A 15,768-nucleotide genomic window follows, 5' to 3' on the forward strand; every position below is an offset into this window, starting at 1 on the left:
TATATATATATATATATATATATATATATATATATGTAATTTTTAAAATTTATTTCATACATAAAAGTATTTACATTGATATAATTTCTGAATATCTCTCAACTTTTTCATAATTTTTTAACTTTTACCTATTATTTCAAGTTTTTTAGACTTAGAATTTTGAACGGCCCTATAAAGATTATATTCCATCGATATTAGTAATTCTAATAAAACTCAATTCAAAATTAAATCACTTACAAAAAGAAATTAATTCAACACACAAAAATGACAGTAATGTCAGAATATTTGTTCTTTAATTTTATATTGATTTAAACATTTAAAATACATAATCTAATTTTAGTATGTCATAATAGAGATTAAGCTTATTTTAATTCTTTTAAAATATTATCATTTTCACTACATGTTAATTTACAATATTTATTTTATGCAATTGTATTATTATTTTTTTAATTTAATATTCTAGTGTCATCATTCATTTCATATTTGTGTTATTTTCTTTAAAAACACTTTAATTGATTTTATTTTGATAAGATTAATGAAATATTTGGACTAAGAAACAAGTTAACTAAATGTTGGTATAAATACTTTACCAGCAAATCCGAAAAACCCAAGTTTTATTAGTTAATTTGATTTGTAATTCTAAATATCTGATATAATATGATTTAAAAAATCCGAACTAACTCGATTATATACAACCCTAAAAAATAGCCTGCCTTCGTATAGATAATTTGACCCCAAGTTTCAATACTCTTTATTTCTAAATTTCTAATCTCAGTCAAGTAGTACATATAAATTGAAATGAAAAACAACACATGTTACAACCACATCAACCCTATGCATTTTAGATAATGTTCCAATATCTCCAAAAGCATATCTAGAGGGGGTTTTGTGGGTTTACGTAAATCTATGCCCCCTCTCTAGATTATATATAGTAGTATTATATTTTTTAAAAAGTATTTAAATATAAAATTGTAAATTCATGTTAAAAATAACATATAATAATACCCTTGAGTGCACCTCTCCAAGCAAAGATAGAAATTCTTATTTTTGTTAGTAACACCCCTCCAAGTGATTATCCATAACACCTTTAGCATTACAATCAATTTTTCTTTTATTTTTTGCTTAAAACTTCCAAAATTTTCAGTGTGTAACATTACATTTTCCTAAAAGAAGTTAGCACGGTATAAAATTTTATATAATTAAATCAAATGTGTATATTAAAATTTAACACTTGCAGTATTAAATATGTTTGGACCTATAATTTTAAAAATATTTAACAGTTTAATATTAAGAATGTAAAGATCAAACCGATCAAATTTATATCTTAAATGCATCATTTCGTAATAGTGCGCACATTTTTTCAAAATCCTGAATACACCTCTGAATATCTCAGTCTATGGTAACCAGCTAAATTACACTTTAGAACATTTATGTGAACATATAATAGTGGCAGAAAGCAATAAAAGAATAACTATAAATGTTTTTGCAGCATTTAATGGAGCTGCATTGATCTAATGATACACAAATGTCCGTTAAAAAACAATTCAACTATCACACTGGAATAAAGACTACATGATACATGATATCGACCTCCACTTTCTTGGTAAAGTTATCGGTCTGATACAAGGGTAAGTTGTAGTTTAGGTCGATTAGGCTGAGGCTCAACGACTTCCATGTGAATTCTCACTGTTCCAAGTACACCATATGAAACACTTCCATCAAGCTTTCTAATTTTCTGTTGTTTCTCATCGACTATCCATTCCCCTCCATTGTCGCCTTTAGATGTCAAGTATACAGGCCCTTCAATACCATACCTGGAAAGTGTATACAATAATCGATGAGCTAAACCGATGCAAAAGGAAATCCATCAACTTGTATAGTTAACTTTTGCTCTCTAAATGAAGAAACAACAACTAAGGGATAACATACTTGGGCACAAAGACAATGAAGCCATTGGATCTTATTTTAACTATTCTCGCCTCGGTATCTGTCGGTCTGCACAAGAATGGAAAAGTAAAAAATGAGAAGAGTATGGAGGACATAAAGGGAGATAAACCAAGAAGATGTTCTTCATACCGCTTCCTGAAGAAAATGAGAGTATGGAGCTCTACTGATGCTCTGCTGGCCATCTGAGCATTTCTATGCCGATAATTTAGATCTGTTTTGGAACAGGAATGAGCAAACACAACCACATAAAATGTGAAATTAGACAACAATTTCTACTATTTTCCTGAGAAAGACTTTTACTTTTACTTCTTTTTTTTTATGACAAAGGAAACCCGCAGCCGCTACCCTTTGGGTGCGCACAGGGTAATTCTTTTTCTTTTATCCTTTTCACATGTCATTCAGTAAAGAAAACCCACACTGCCATAAATAGTAAATGTTGATGAGAGTGAAAACTAGGTCTGAACAGAAGTTCTTTATAGTTTTAACCCTTTAATGTTCGAAGTTCAGCAATACATATATTCTAGAAAGCTTGTTCAATCGATTATTTACTTTGAACAGATGGGCTATAACAGAAGTACTCAAGTTCTTTTGATAACTGAGAAATCCTCCAATGACAGTGGTGCACGAATCAAAACTCAATGGGATAATGGAAATGGACCTCCACCCTTCTCCGATTAAATACCATGTTTTGTCTGCAGCAAGTTCAAATATGTGGCGTACGTCTAACCCACACATTACCCAATAGTGCTCTTACCACTAGACCGGAGCCCTAGAGGGTACTCAAATTATGGCTAAGTAAAAACCTCGAAACTAACAGACACATTCAATCCCAAGTCTCCACTTCTCATTCTCAGTGGAGAAAAAAAGCGTAAAAGCATTAATACAAACTTCTTCTGATATCTCTGGACAGATGACACAACCAAAAGCATAAAAGCAATAATCAAGAACAAGCTCATATACTCCCCATCCACAAGAAGTCTAATGCATTTAAAACGTAATGCCAAGCATAATGAAAAGCAATACTTACTGTCAGAAATACTAGTTAGCTTGGGTCTATCTTGGAACACACCAGGAAGCTGATAAATTCCCAAAGAAGCAGCAAGCAATCGATGGACGATGACATCTACAAGACAAGACAGAAAAAGAGGCTCACAATTGGTCACATCCACTGCACTGTCATTATAAATGGACGGTAACTCTTACTAACCAGCATATCTTCTAATGGGCGAGGTGAAATGAGTATAAAGAGGAGAGGCAAGACCATAATGAAGATATTCCGGAGGACTAAGGTCTCCACTACAAAAGTAAACCGCCTGAAAATGCATACCAGAAGCAACACCAACTCAGAAATTACATGATATTTCAGAAGTAGGGGATTTGTCAAACCAACGAAAAAGGAACACCTGTGTCATGCATCTGGTTGCCAGAATCCGGATCAGCTTGTTGAAGTATGGATCGTCACCCTAGGGGGAAGATAAAAAGTTAGCATATGAATGCACAACGGCAACCAATGGAACTAGATGTCCCTAACTACTTTGAGGAGTGCAATATCATCACCCTATGCAGTGTTTCTTGGCTATTAAGTCCCCGATTGGTAATTCTTCCACAAAAGTAGTCCTTCCGTCAATTTTGAGCCAAATTAACTTATGTAAATGTATGCAATAGAATTACAGGTATTTTAGAGAAGGACTAATGCAATCTTTCAATAAACAACAGAACAGCCGAAACAAGAATCAGAGAAGGCATTCATCCATTGTCTTGCTATTTTCCTTTTATTTTGAAGAGAAAACAACAGCTTATTTTTAGCCAAATTACCTTCATTTGTGAGCTTAACACATTATTAAGTACCTTATGTTTGGCCGAAAAATACAGTCAATAGTGAGCACATTGTGTTGTAAAATGATACCGAAATTCTTAACAGTAGAAGTTAGTCTAGGCTCCATTTAAGGCTAGGATCTAAATAGATTGAGCCTAAAATTCCACTACTCGAGCTCAGCTTAATTGAAGAATTCGAAGGGGCTTGGCATTAAGCTGCAAAAAGCTTGAACATATAGAGTTGATCTGCCACAAGCCCTATGTTCCAATTAAAGAAAACCAAATTTGAAATTAAAATCTCTAATAATTTATGAACTGATAAAGCACTTAAATTAGCAAACCAACTTAAATCCTCTAAGCCAAAAAGTAACATGGCTTGCAAATATCAAGCATCCTAATAATAACTTAATACAAGTGAATGACACGAAAAAGTCAATTGCAAAATTAGTAGTCCATTCCATTTCAATAAATTAAAAAGAGAAGAGATTAGTAAAATCATTCCTCATGAATTGTTTTAATACAACAAAAAGCCCAGTGCACAAAGCATCCCGCTTTAGCAGTGTCTTGTAAACACAATATGAGAGGAAATGAGAAGGAAGCAGAGTCACACAACCACCTTTTCATACACTGTCCAGCGGCAGCAGACTTGTGGATTATGTTTATCACACTTTTTGGACTCAATTGGGTCATGCCACAGAATATCAGGGATGGCTTTGAGAGTTGGGAGTTGTGGGAAAATTATTGGCTGGAAGATGATACCTGCTGCTATTTTTTGGAGTATCTGTAATGAAATAAATAGGAGATGCTTTGATGGAATATCAACTACCTACCAATCTCTAAAATCTAGTTGTCTTATGCTGTTGTATAGTTGGGTTATATGTCCCCAATAAATTCCCCTGTTACCTTCTTGAATTTTACCAGCTCACTAGCTCTAAACTAGATATGCAAGGGAGGTGATAAGTTCTTTTTGCTACTCTACTTTTGTTACTATTATGCATTCACTTGATGCCAGCAATGAAATTATTTATTTCATAAAAAAACGAGAGAATGAATAAGAAACTGATGAAAGAAAGAGGTTGTGTGGCTGCAAAACAAGAGAATGAATGAGAACTGATAAAGAAAGAGGTTGTGCGGCTGCACATTAGAAGTAACCGGAAATATCAGGTAATGTTGTATGAAGCTTTGTCTGCTAGGGTTCCATGTAGCTTGTACGGAGAGATGAAACTCGTTTCTCATGTAGGTCAGTGAACCCATACCCGAGCTATTCTGAAATTAGGTCGATGCTTGTTCAGGTCAGCTCAGCTCAGCTCAATAATAGCCAGGCCGGGCTAAGCAAAAAATGAGTTGACACATGCAGCTTTGTGAACTCATCTATAATATACGACTTGATATAGCTAAAACCCCTTCAGAAATATAGTGGAAGGAACAAACTTCATTCTTTCATTCTTAAGTTTCACTATGCACATCAGGTTCAATAAGCCAAAACTCACCTCGGCAAGATCTAGAGAGTCAGCCAATGCTTTGGATGATGTCACATCCAAACTAAGACCAACTGCTTCAGCTGTGCGGAGAAGAGGCTCAAGCATTTCTTTGGTTGGGCTTGGATGGCGTCTGCAAATGAAAATGCATCATGTAAACTTGGAGAATTATCAAATTTAATTGAAGTACCAAATGTAAGCTTTTATAGCCATTTCAAAGTGTCACAACTCTGGCATAACATGTAATTCGAGTTTTTGCGGAACACTTGGAATTCGACTAGAGCCACCATATCTGTCTCTAGTGCTCCATCTTAGACAACTATGAATAGCTATGTGATGTATGAAAATTGTACAGAAGGTTGGTGAAGGAGGGGAGAAGATGAAGCAGAGTTGCATGTAAAAGTGGACTGAGTATGTTAAGCCTGTTAATACTAGACAAGCATCACCCCTACAAGGAACTGAAGCCCTTAAAAAATATGTCATCGTCCCTTCGAAGAATTGAAGCCCTTAAAGAAATGTAGCCTCGCATGTGTGTTTCTTTAATTGTTATCCTTAATTACAACTTTGTAACTCAATAAACATATGCCTGTGAGCAAGGAATCACTCTAAATAACTGCCTGTAAGCATTCATCGAACTTCTAGATCTCCAAAAAACTTCTCATTATTACCTGCACTCACATATTATACCATCTTAGGAAAGTTAATTCTTTCAGAATGACAGGATCATATTACATTCTTTTTTTAGCACATGAAGGATACGGAAAGAGACTTATACAGCATAGCAGGATATAGATACGAGACGAGAAAATTTAGACACCAGTTAAGGAAAATATTATTGGTAAAAGAAGTAAACTATACAGACGGATTTGTTTCTAAGTAACAGTAGCAACAAACCTTAATAGTGAGCAGACAGGAAAATGCTTAAGGATTTTTTCAGCAACTGCAACATTAGCAGCAAGCATAAACTCCTCAACCATTTGGTTTGCTTCACGAATCTGATACATTCCTATACATACAACATAAAATTAACTTCACACGACTACTCAAACAATCTAAAGAAGGACAATGTCATGTGCAGTCCCACAAAAATAGCAGAATCTTTCTCTGAAATAGTGGGTGTAAAACATTGGTAAGGGATATGATATAAGAGCTCAAAGCTAAGAATTTTAATGTCACAATACTGCACCAGTTTGAAATAAATGATCCTTAAACTGAATCTTAAGCACTGTCAAATATATACTTTCAAGAGATCTGTAAGAAAAATTCTTGGCTTTCCAAAAAGCAGGTAGTTGGGCACCTTTATCTAAATTACAATAAGCTACCGAGAGGGAGGGAGGTAGGGAGAGGGAGGGGGAGAGAGAGAGAGAGATGGATTATACCAATATCAAGAGGGTCATGAGTTTCAGTATCAATCTGAAATTTGACTTCAGCAGAGGCAAGTGTCAGTGCACCCCTATCAATGCGTCTTTGCCTCATTATCTGCAAAGTTGGTCTCATTAGAATGCCTTTAATATATTGATACTAGAGCTGAAAGTCCAAAGCTGAGATATAGTAATTAAAGGAGAATAAGGATTACAAGATCAACACCTTGGCTAACCCATTCAAATTTCGTAAATCTGAAGTTATTGGATCCACCAAGCGACTGGAATAACAAACATGACTGGTTAAGTATGGGAACTAGGAATTACAGAATGATTGAAATAACAAAATTGCAGATACAAGTTCTCTCGAAGTTTAAGAAGACGGACATGCGAGTACTGACTAGTTTAAAGTTGGACAGGAAACAAACTCATAAACTTGTATTTTTCAGGTTGAGCGGTTCACCCTGTCAGGCCATACAAAAATCCACTTCCACAATCATCAGTAGTGGATTTTTACTTCTAACCATCTAAGGCCCCTTTAGTTGAAATAACTTAAACTTTGGAATTATTTTCTGCAACTACATCAAAAGTGAGATGCGTTGAAATAAACAAATTTTTAGTTGTTTTTTTTATATAAAAAAAAAAGAATAGTTTTAGGCCTGTGGGTACTTTAGAATTTCAATTTTCACTACATGTACAAACACACATCTAATCTGGCTGCTATTTACTTGATCACAAGCCCAAACAAAACTTAACCTCCAGCACGAACTACAAGCAGGACAAGATACAGATGCTAACCAACCTCTAAATTGAGCAAGACAAAGCAACTTCACATTTTGATATGGAAGTTCCACCGACGTATTTTGTACTTTGTGTAATCTTAACATTTTTTTTTGGATCATGTTAACATCTTTGTGAAATCTTAACATCTTTCTAAAGGAAAGGAGTCCTGTCATATGCCTCTCCATTAAGCATGAAGGCGAGGGGAGGGGGTCTGCTCAATCATATACCCACAATCTTTCATGTATTTCACTTTTGTTACTAAGATACACAAAGGATACAAAGCATAACACGCCAAAACTACAAGCCAGATCAGGAAAAGAAAGAAAAGGGAAGAGACTGTTGCGAATCTCATAACTCAGTACTACATTGTCTGCAAATAACATATACCATGGCACCTCACCTTGGATGTGCCGCATCAGTTCATCCATCACCAAGGCAAAAAGGAACAGACTTAAGGGTCAATCCCTGGTGCAGTCCCATCATAACTGGAAAGTGGTCCAAGTCCCCTCCCACTGACCTTACCCGATTCTTAGCTCCATTGTACAGGTCCTTAATCGCCTTAGTGTAAGCCACATGTACACCTCTAGCCTCCAAGCATCATCATAGACCTCCCTGGCCACTTTGTCATATGCCTTTTCTAGTCTAGGTCAATAACACACCATGCATACGCCTCTCTTCCTCTCTCGATACTGCTTTACCAGTGTTCTCACAAGATGAATGGTTTTGTCTTCAACGCAGCCTTTCAAGGAAGAAGAGGTGTCAACTTAAATCCTAATACAAAACGGTTTCTCAATGGCGAACATCCTAATCTATCACGGAATTTGTTATGGAAGTCTATGGCTCCAAAGAAGGTAACATTGTTCACTTAGCATGCAATGCTAGAATGCACACCACTTCTATTACAAAAACAAAATTACTGGATTTTGAAGAAGCAGCCAATCGAATAAGCCTAGTCCAAGAGAGAGAAGAGGAGAAGAAACTGTATTGTAGCCTATTATTTTTGGTGTAAACAGAAAGGCTTAGAGGAAACAGAACAGATTGTAGAATTATTACGATCCTTGTAAATATTTTTTCTCTTCTTTTCTTCCCCTTTGCGAAGGTCACCAGCATAACCTTAATGCTGAAAATACAACATGACCATTTTCAAAAAAGAAAAAAAAGAGAGAAGAGGAAACTCATTGAACTTTTTTTACAAACAGGTTCCCACCACTCCTTTTTCTTTTAAAAGTTGCTTTGGGAAGAAAAAACAGAAGAAGAGGCACCGCAGAGAAGATGCAGTGAAACAAAGGAAAGAAGAAGTAGAAGAAATTACTGGATTTTGGAGATGAAAAATCATGAGAAATATTGACCACAAGACAGATTGGAGGGAAGACAGCAGAAGACTGGCAACGAAACAAATTTGTCAGACATCTGAAAACTTTTTTAATAACAGTTTAAGTCTCCATACTCTCAGTGCCAAAAACTGGGTCCCAATTTGAACTTGTTGAAGGCTTTATATACCTTGAAGGATTAGGTTTCCCTATTTCTGAGGGCAAAAAACAACAACATAGACTGGAAAAGGCAACACAAATTGCCTCCAGCTAAATCACAGTGCTAGGATACAGTGGTTAATGAGGGACCATCTGCATACCTAATACTGACAAGAATGTATTTGGTTCAAGATGTTTGAGAGGAGATAACGCTTTAGAATCTGATATAGGCAGAAAATAACCAAGAAGACAAAACGTAAACAGAAACATCAAATGGGGGCACCTGTCATCCATTCTCGCTTGCGCCTCGACATAGGATAATGCTGCACATGATTTAATCACACTTTTAGTGTATCTTGTAGAAATAACCTCAGCATCAGGTGTCATTTCCTGAAAGGCAAATAAATGCACATTAGGTGAAAATATAGATATAGAACTTATGTCGGGGGGTTGGGTGGGGGGTGGACGCAAGCAAAAACCAAGCAGATAGGGACTAATGAAGGTTATTATAGGATGCAAGTATAATTGACGCATACAATCCAGAATGCTAAAAATGTATTTCATCAACAACCTGCAACAATTAAGTTTCTATCTTCTTATATGTAGCTATCTGCCTCATGGAAGGATTAGTCATGTGACATAACTCCGCAAAATGACCGACAATTAATGCAGTTAGATAATTGACCAGTAACTAGGTTTGTATAAGCTGCTTGTTAGTAAAAGACAAACTATACTGACTTCAGACTGGGGGATTGTACGAAGCTCTACGTAGATAGACATGCAGCAAGAAAGACAAAAAACAAAGATAATTGGCAGATATTTGAGAGTAAAGAAGCCTGTCAGAAATAGAAGATCAGCTATCACTACTAAAATTAATCACATACCCAGATAACTGAGAAAGCTAGTCTTTCAACATCAGAACGAAGTGAACAAATATCTGCCAAGTAAAGAAAAAAGACAAGATTATTTGAAGACATTAAAACAATTGATCCAAATCCATCTCCAAGCCATCTGACAAGCAAAAACTAGTCCAGGCTAGTGCCTGAAAAGTAAATTTTACCTTCTGTAAGAGGTTTTGGAAGCATGTCGATTCTACGCTCTACAAGATATACAGAAGTGCCCCTTTGTGAAGCCTCATCATCGAGTGGAGTTCCAGGATGAACAAAATTTGTAACATCGGCAATATCTGGTATGTATTAAAGACTCACAACTAGACTTTCCCATGATGTAGATGATATATTTATTTATAAATATAAATATAAATAAATAACAAAAAAGTCCTGGAATACAAAAGGTTGTTTTGTAGGCGAACTAACTAAGTTTTTGGAGGCGAGCGGAGTGAGGCAATGAAATTGTTTAGGCGAAAGAAAAGAGAGAATTAGTGGATTTTCGAGAATGAGAATCATCTATTGTCTCATTTCTTTTCCATAGTAAGAAGACACTAAGACGCACCCACTACACACCACACAATCAAGTGTCTGTCTAGCAGGGTCCTTCCCCGTGTGAAGGGAGTGCACAACTATTGTAGCTAGGGCCAACAAAATTTGGGAAGTGAAAAGATATTTAGGTACAAAATCATGAGGATAGAAAGCATTAAAGGAAATAAGAGATGGTATCACAAATGAATACCCATCATTACACTGGTTGTACACAGAAATAAGCCAAAGATGATTCGAACAGCCTCATGTGACCAAAACCCTCATCACATCCCTCTTCAAGGAGATCACTGTCTCTTGAAGAAGGAAATCAGCAAAAGAGATCAGTGTTAAGTTTTGTAAAGAGGATCATCCCATCATGTATTTGGTGGACTATTTGGAAGGAAGAAATGATAGATGTTTTGAGGGTAGGAGGAGTTCAGTACAGGATATTAAGCTAAAATACATTTTGCTTTTCTGTTTTTGGTGCACTAAACTGTATTCTAGTGACACTGAATCAATCCTAGATGTCCTAGGCACCATTAAGATTGGTTTCACATCTGATATATTATGTATCTATTCCATTTGTAAATTGGTTTTTTCAGTACTAAGTGCTGATTTTAATACCAAGTTACTTTACTCAAAAAAACTTCTGTAAATTCTAGCCAAAAGATTTAAAAACAAACATGGATACGAACTCCCACTTCAAAATTTCCATTTGAAAGAGGCATACAATGCAATGCATCATCAATATCTCTGCATCCTGCATCACAGAAAAAGCAGAATTCTGTCTCAGATTGACATCACATGTAAAAAGTATCTCATCTATGCTGACACAAACTAAATGTGGGCACTGCAGTTAAATGGAAGACGAGAAGCACTATAATTTGGACAACATACCAGGAGGGTCCACACTACATACACGCAGGTGACGCAAATCCTGTCTAATCGGATTTGTCAAATCTTGAGAAGACACCGACCAAGGTAATGGTGGCAAGCACGCCAACACTTGGGCAGAAAATGGCCTAGCATCTATATCATTCTCTATTAGTACCACCTGAAATTATTACAGAACAAATATAGTCAGGACTGTTATTCATCAGAATCAAGAAATAAATCGAATCCTAATTATTTAAGCATGTAAGATAATATATCGGTACCTACATACAAGCAAAGGACACCAACGCCCTGAACACTTAATAGAAGGTATTCAACAATAAGCCACAACAGAAAAACTAAAAACAATCTCAAAAGTACATTACAGAAAAGGTAGAGAAGGATAATTTGTTCAAATTTTAAAGAGCAATGAATGACATATCAAAACATACCTCTGTTTCGGTGTCCCTATCACCTATTTCACCAATAGTCCTCACATAGTGACCAGTTGGATATCGGGACAAACGATCCCATGAATCAACCGCAACAATAATCCGTTTATCCAGCAAATTTCCCAATTGACGAGTTTGAATCCGTATCTTCGGAATCCTGCGGTCTTTGGATACAAATAAGGCATGGGCACGACCACCATCACCAGCTGGCATAGGCATAGGCTCCAAGGATCCACAGTAACTGCAATGATGAAACATACAATATTATATACCAGATAAAAGAAGACTTTGTTGGTGGAAATAGATACAGGCATACAGCAATTTAAAGTATGAGAGTTCAGTGACAGTGCAGAGACTCCAGCGACCATATAACTTTTGCAGGATTTCCACATATTGAAGAGGCAGAACTCTCTAATCCACATGCCACTTTGCAAATGATTTCGGAAATTGAACTCGGCCCGACTTAATCGTAAAGCTATCACAAGAGGTAATAAACAGTCTCAAGAGGAATGACCAACACCTGAAAAGGTGCCTTATGTAGAAGCAGTGTCTGAACTGTCCCGATAGAAGAGCAATACTTAGAACAGTCGTCAGGAAGAAGAAAAGTGGCACTGGAGGGTGTAAGCTCTTAGCTTAAGATTTAGGTGAGATGTGAATGCTTTAACATGGAATCACAACAAGCAAAGTACGACTCTCTATATAATTTCTTTTTACATGTTTTAAGGGGAAATGACCAACACATGATGGTTCATGGTAAAGACAGTTAAATAATTTTTTCTAACAGTTTGAGGGAAAAAGCACTAGCCCCCTTTTTATGCATTAGAGCGACGACGGCTCAAACGAAGCAAAAGTATAAAAATGTAGTTCAAATGTGTAAAAGAAGGGGTCCCATTAGTTTTTAGTTCTGAGTGACTCGTCAGTAACATTAAGCAAAGACATTTTTTACAAATATCTATCATGTTAGAAAAAAAAAATAGCAGGCTTTTCAACCTGATTAAAGTAAAAAATGCCCAAAACATTTTATCCATTTCAAGGAAAGAAAAGAATTCAAAAGACTTAACGATTTGAAAAAATGAAGAATAAACCATCAAACACTATGCCATGGACAAATCAAGTTTGACCCAAAACATGGCAGCTGAAAGGTTCCTAAAGTTAAATGACCAAAACTGTGTTGCTAGGTGGAGACCTATTTGGACGGACCAAGTGTTTATTCAGGCAAGAACCAACAAAGGAAAATTGTTTTGAAGGTATATTCAGAAATAGACTTGAAATGTCTATTTGAATTTTCTGAAAACATGATTGTGTAATGCATGCACATTTCAAAATATCCTTTGAGGTGCTTTTTCAAAAAAAAAAAAAAAGAGGATAAGAATAACTTTAAAATTAAGCTAAAAACCACACTGAATGACAAGAACAACAACACATCTAAAGCCAGCAGATAACAAACAATAACTTACGAGTGCCAGTTCCGCTTTATGATACCAACAACACATCCAGTTGGACGAGAAGGTTTCATTTCCTCAGGTGCAGTTTGCCCTTGATTCAGGACTCTAGGAGCATCATCAGCAGTGTTTGGAGCTAAATGAACATCTTCTTCTTCATCATCTTCAGGATACCGAAATAGTTATGAGATTTACGTGCACAAAAAAAATTCATCCATAATGAGAGCAAGTGAGGACAATATGGACAGACATGCAGGAGCGGAAGGACAAGTTTACACATTCATTTTGATTTGCATGAAAGTTACAAACATAAATTAATAATTGAGGAACTTATCACACTAGAGAGATAATAAAGCAGTTCCAGAAGCGTAAGTTTGAAGATATATATTACAGAAAAAATATAACATGGAATGAATTAAGTTTTCGAAACTTGTAAAATTTGTACAAGTAATGGTGTGACAATAATCAGAAGTGGGTCAAACCTACTGAAATGGAAATGACTACTCTTTTTAGATGGGTTAATCTCACCCCGGTATATAACGCAGAATCTTTTTTTTAATTTATTAGCTCTTTAGTCTTTGTGCTAGACCTTTGGATTTGTCAGCTCTATAGACTTATATTAGGTTTTTGATATCTTTTTATGAGCTGATATCTCCCCCTCTTTTGTAATTATGCATCTCCTTGATGCCTTTGTGATTTATTAAACACTTGCTTCACAAATAAATTATGGATAGCCACAACAGGTTTGTTTTAGCGATATAATAATAGAGTTCTTACCTTTAAAATAGGATTCCTTAATAATATCATAGAAAGTGAACCGCTTATGACTTTTTTCAGGAGAGAAATATAGAGATGTCCTTCTTAATCAAGATAGTCGAGTTGCAATATATTAGAGAAACATGTCATATTTACAACTAAACCATGTGAAATGGTCTAGATATGACCTCTGTTAATAGTGTTGGGACAATCATGTCCCTGCAATAACAAAAGTAGGTTATATTTTCCCTTATTTTCAAATAAACTACCCTTATATTTGTCGTTATTTTCACTTCCTCCACTATCTTTATCACCTTCACAATCTCATGCCAGTAATTAACTTCAGGAATGAAGACAGATAAGGGGACAACGATAGAGGATTCCTGACATTAAAGACCATGTGAAAAGCAGATAAATTATACAAGGAATTTCAAGTTCAAAAGAAACGAGGCTCAGATTGTTAAAAAGAATATCAGAAAATGGGCTAGTCCACAATGGCTGCAAGGAGCAGAAAGCAACAATAGTTTTTTAGTTCAAGAGAGAACATGTTTGCCATATTGAGTTAAACCAGAGAGAGAAAGAAGAATAAGAAAAGTCATGTCAAAGGGTGAATTGGTGAGAAAAAGACTGAATTTGCCGAAGCATAAGTTAGCCTTATGTGATAGTGAAGAAACACTAAGAAATGGAACTTTTTCCAACATCTCATAGACCCAACAGTTGTTCAGCTCATGAGAGAATCTGTTTGGTTACCATTTTGAATTATACCGCACAGAAATAAAAATAAGAAAAGTGTAATTTCACCAAGAGAGTGGTTTGCTGAGGAGAAACACTGAACTTTGAAAGCCAAAACACAACAAGCTCAAACGCTTTAAAATCTGTCGTGGCTGCAAGCATTAGTTAGTCATATCAGACAGAGAAGAACCCCAAGAAATGGAAATTGATTTTCCAAATCTAATAGACCTACCTGAGGTGCCCTCAAGGCTGGAACCTTATGTTTAGTAGGGCTCTAAATGATTGGGAGGTTGAAAGAGTAACAGACCTGCTTCAGGCCTTGAACCCGTTCCTTGGCATTAATGCAGAGCCCGACAAACCAGTTTGGAAATTGCATAGCAGGGGAGTTTTTCCAGTAAAGTCCTGTTACTAGTAAAGGAACATCAACCATTTTTTCACAACAGTTTGGCCCTGGAAATTAATATGGAAGATTAAGATCCCTTTAAAAGTCGCTTGCTTCACTTGGTTGGTAATTAGAAGAGCTTGTCTAACCCATGAAGTGTTACAAAGAAGAGGTATACAGATCTGCTCGAGGTGCTATATGTGTGAACAAGACGATGGCCATTTATTTTTGCATTGTAGGATGGCTACAGATCTGTGGAACTTGTTCATTTGTATGCTCGAGGTTGATTGGACAATGCCCAGAACCACTTTTGAGGTACTAACACAATGGCAAGGAATCGGGAAGAGAGGGTCAAAGGAAGATTGGTGGAAAAATGTACCTGCTTGCATGGTGGACACTATGGAAAGAAAGGAAAGAAAGGTGCTTTGAAGGGAGGACTAGCAGTTCCCAGATGATCAAGATGAGATGTCTTAGCCTTTTGTTTTTTTGGTGTAAGCAAGATTTAGTGGGGGAAGTAGATAGTTTAGTGGAGGTTATAGGCCAACTGTAAATTTTTGAAATATTTTGGATTTGTGAATGATGGCACCCCCTGGGGGTTTTTAAATCCCTCCACATCAATTCCTTGATGAACTCTTTTGTGTGAATACAAAGTTACCTATTTCAAGAAAAATAGACCTACCTGAGGTGCAGTGCCAATCAACAGTTTTTCAACTCGAGAGAAATCAAGTTTAATTGAACCTCCGCGGAAGACAAAACCTCCACATCCTCATGGTTTATAAAAAGGAGCAGACAGTGATATAAATAACAAGAAAAGAGGAAGGCCATGTGTAATTTTACAAAAAGAGTGGATTGGTGTGCTG

The 15,768-nt window shown here is 36.0% G+C and overlaps 1 protein-coding gene across 1 annotated transcript in view; it reads right to left on the minus strand.

The window, feature by feature from the left end:
* Positions 1-1,296: 1,296 nt before the first annotated feature.
* Positions 1,297-15,768, minus strand: part of LOC107010277 (exosome complex exonuclease RRP44 homolog A) — an 18,992-nt gene continuing 4,520 nt past the window's right edge. The window contains exons 8-24 of the mRNA XM_015209526.2: positions 13,054-13,201; positions 11,597-11,837; positions 11,169-11,325; positions 10,963-11,031; positions 9,914-10,039; positions 9,738-9,790; positions 9,137-9,243; positions 6,828-6,882; positions 6,620-6,719; positions 6,135-6,246; positions 5,253-5,373; positions 3,351-3,410; positions 3,155-3,260; positions 2,975-3,070; positions 2,077-2,158; positions 1,930-1,995; positions 1,297-1,814 (exon numbers count right to left, since the gene is read on the minus strand). Coding sequence (XP_015065012.1) covers positions 1,610-1,814; positions 1,930-1,995; positions 2,077-2,158; positions 2,975-3,070; positions 3,155-3,260; positions 3,351-3,410; positions 5,253-5,373; positions 6,135-6,246; positions 6,620-6,719; positions 6,828-6,882; positions 9,137-9,243; positions 9,738-9,790; positions 9,914-10,039; positions 10,963-11,031; positions 11,169-11,325; positions 11,597-11,837; positions 13,054-13,201 — 1,904 coding nt within the window. The 3' untranslated portion in view covers positions 1,297-1,609. The remainder of the gene's footprint in view (positions 1,815-1,929; positions 1,996-2,076; positions 2,159-2,974; positions 3,071-3,154; positions 3,261-3,350; positions 3,411-5,252; positions 5,374-6,134; positions 6,247-6,619; positions 6,720-6,827; positions 6,883-9,136; positions 9,244-9,737; positions 9,791-9,913; positions 10,040-10,962; positions 11,032-11,168; positions 11,326-11,596; positions 11,838-13,053; positions 13,202-15,768) is intronic.

The sequence above is a fragment of the Solanum pennellii genome, chromosome 2 (assembly GCF_001406875.1).
Source record: "Solanum pennellii chromosome 2, SPENNV200".
NCBI lineage: Eukaryota > Viridiplantae > Streptophyta > Magnoliopsida > Solanales > Solanaceae > Solanum > Solanum pennellii.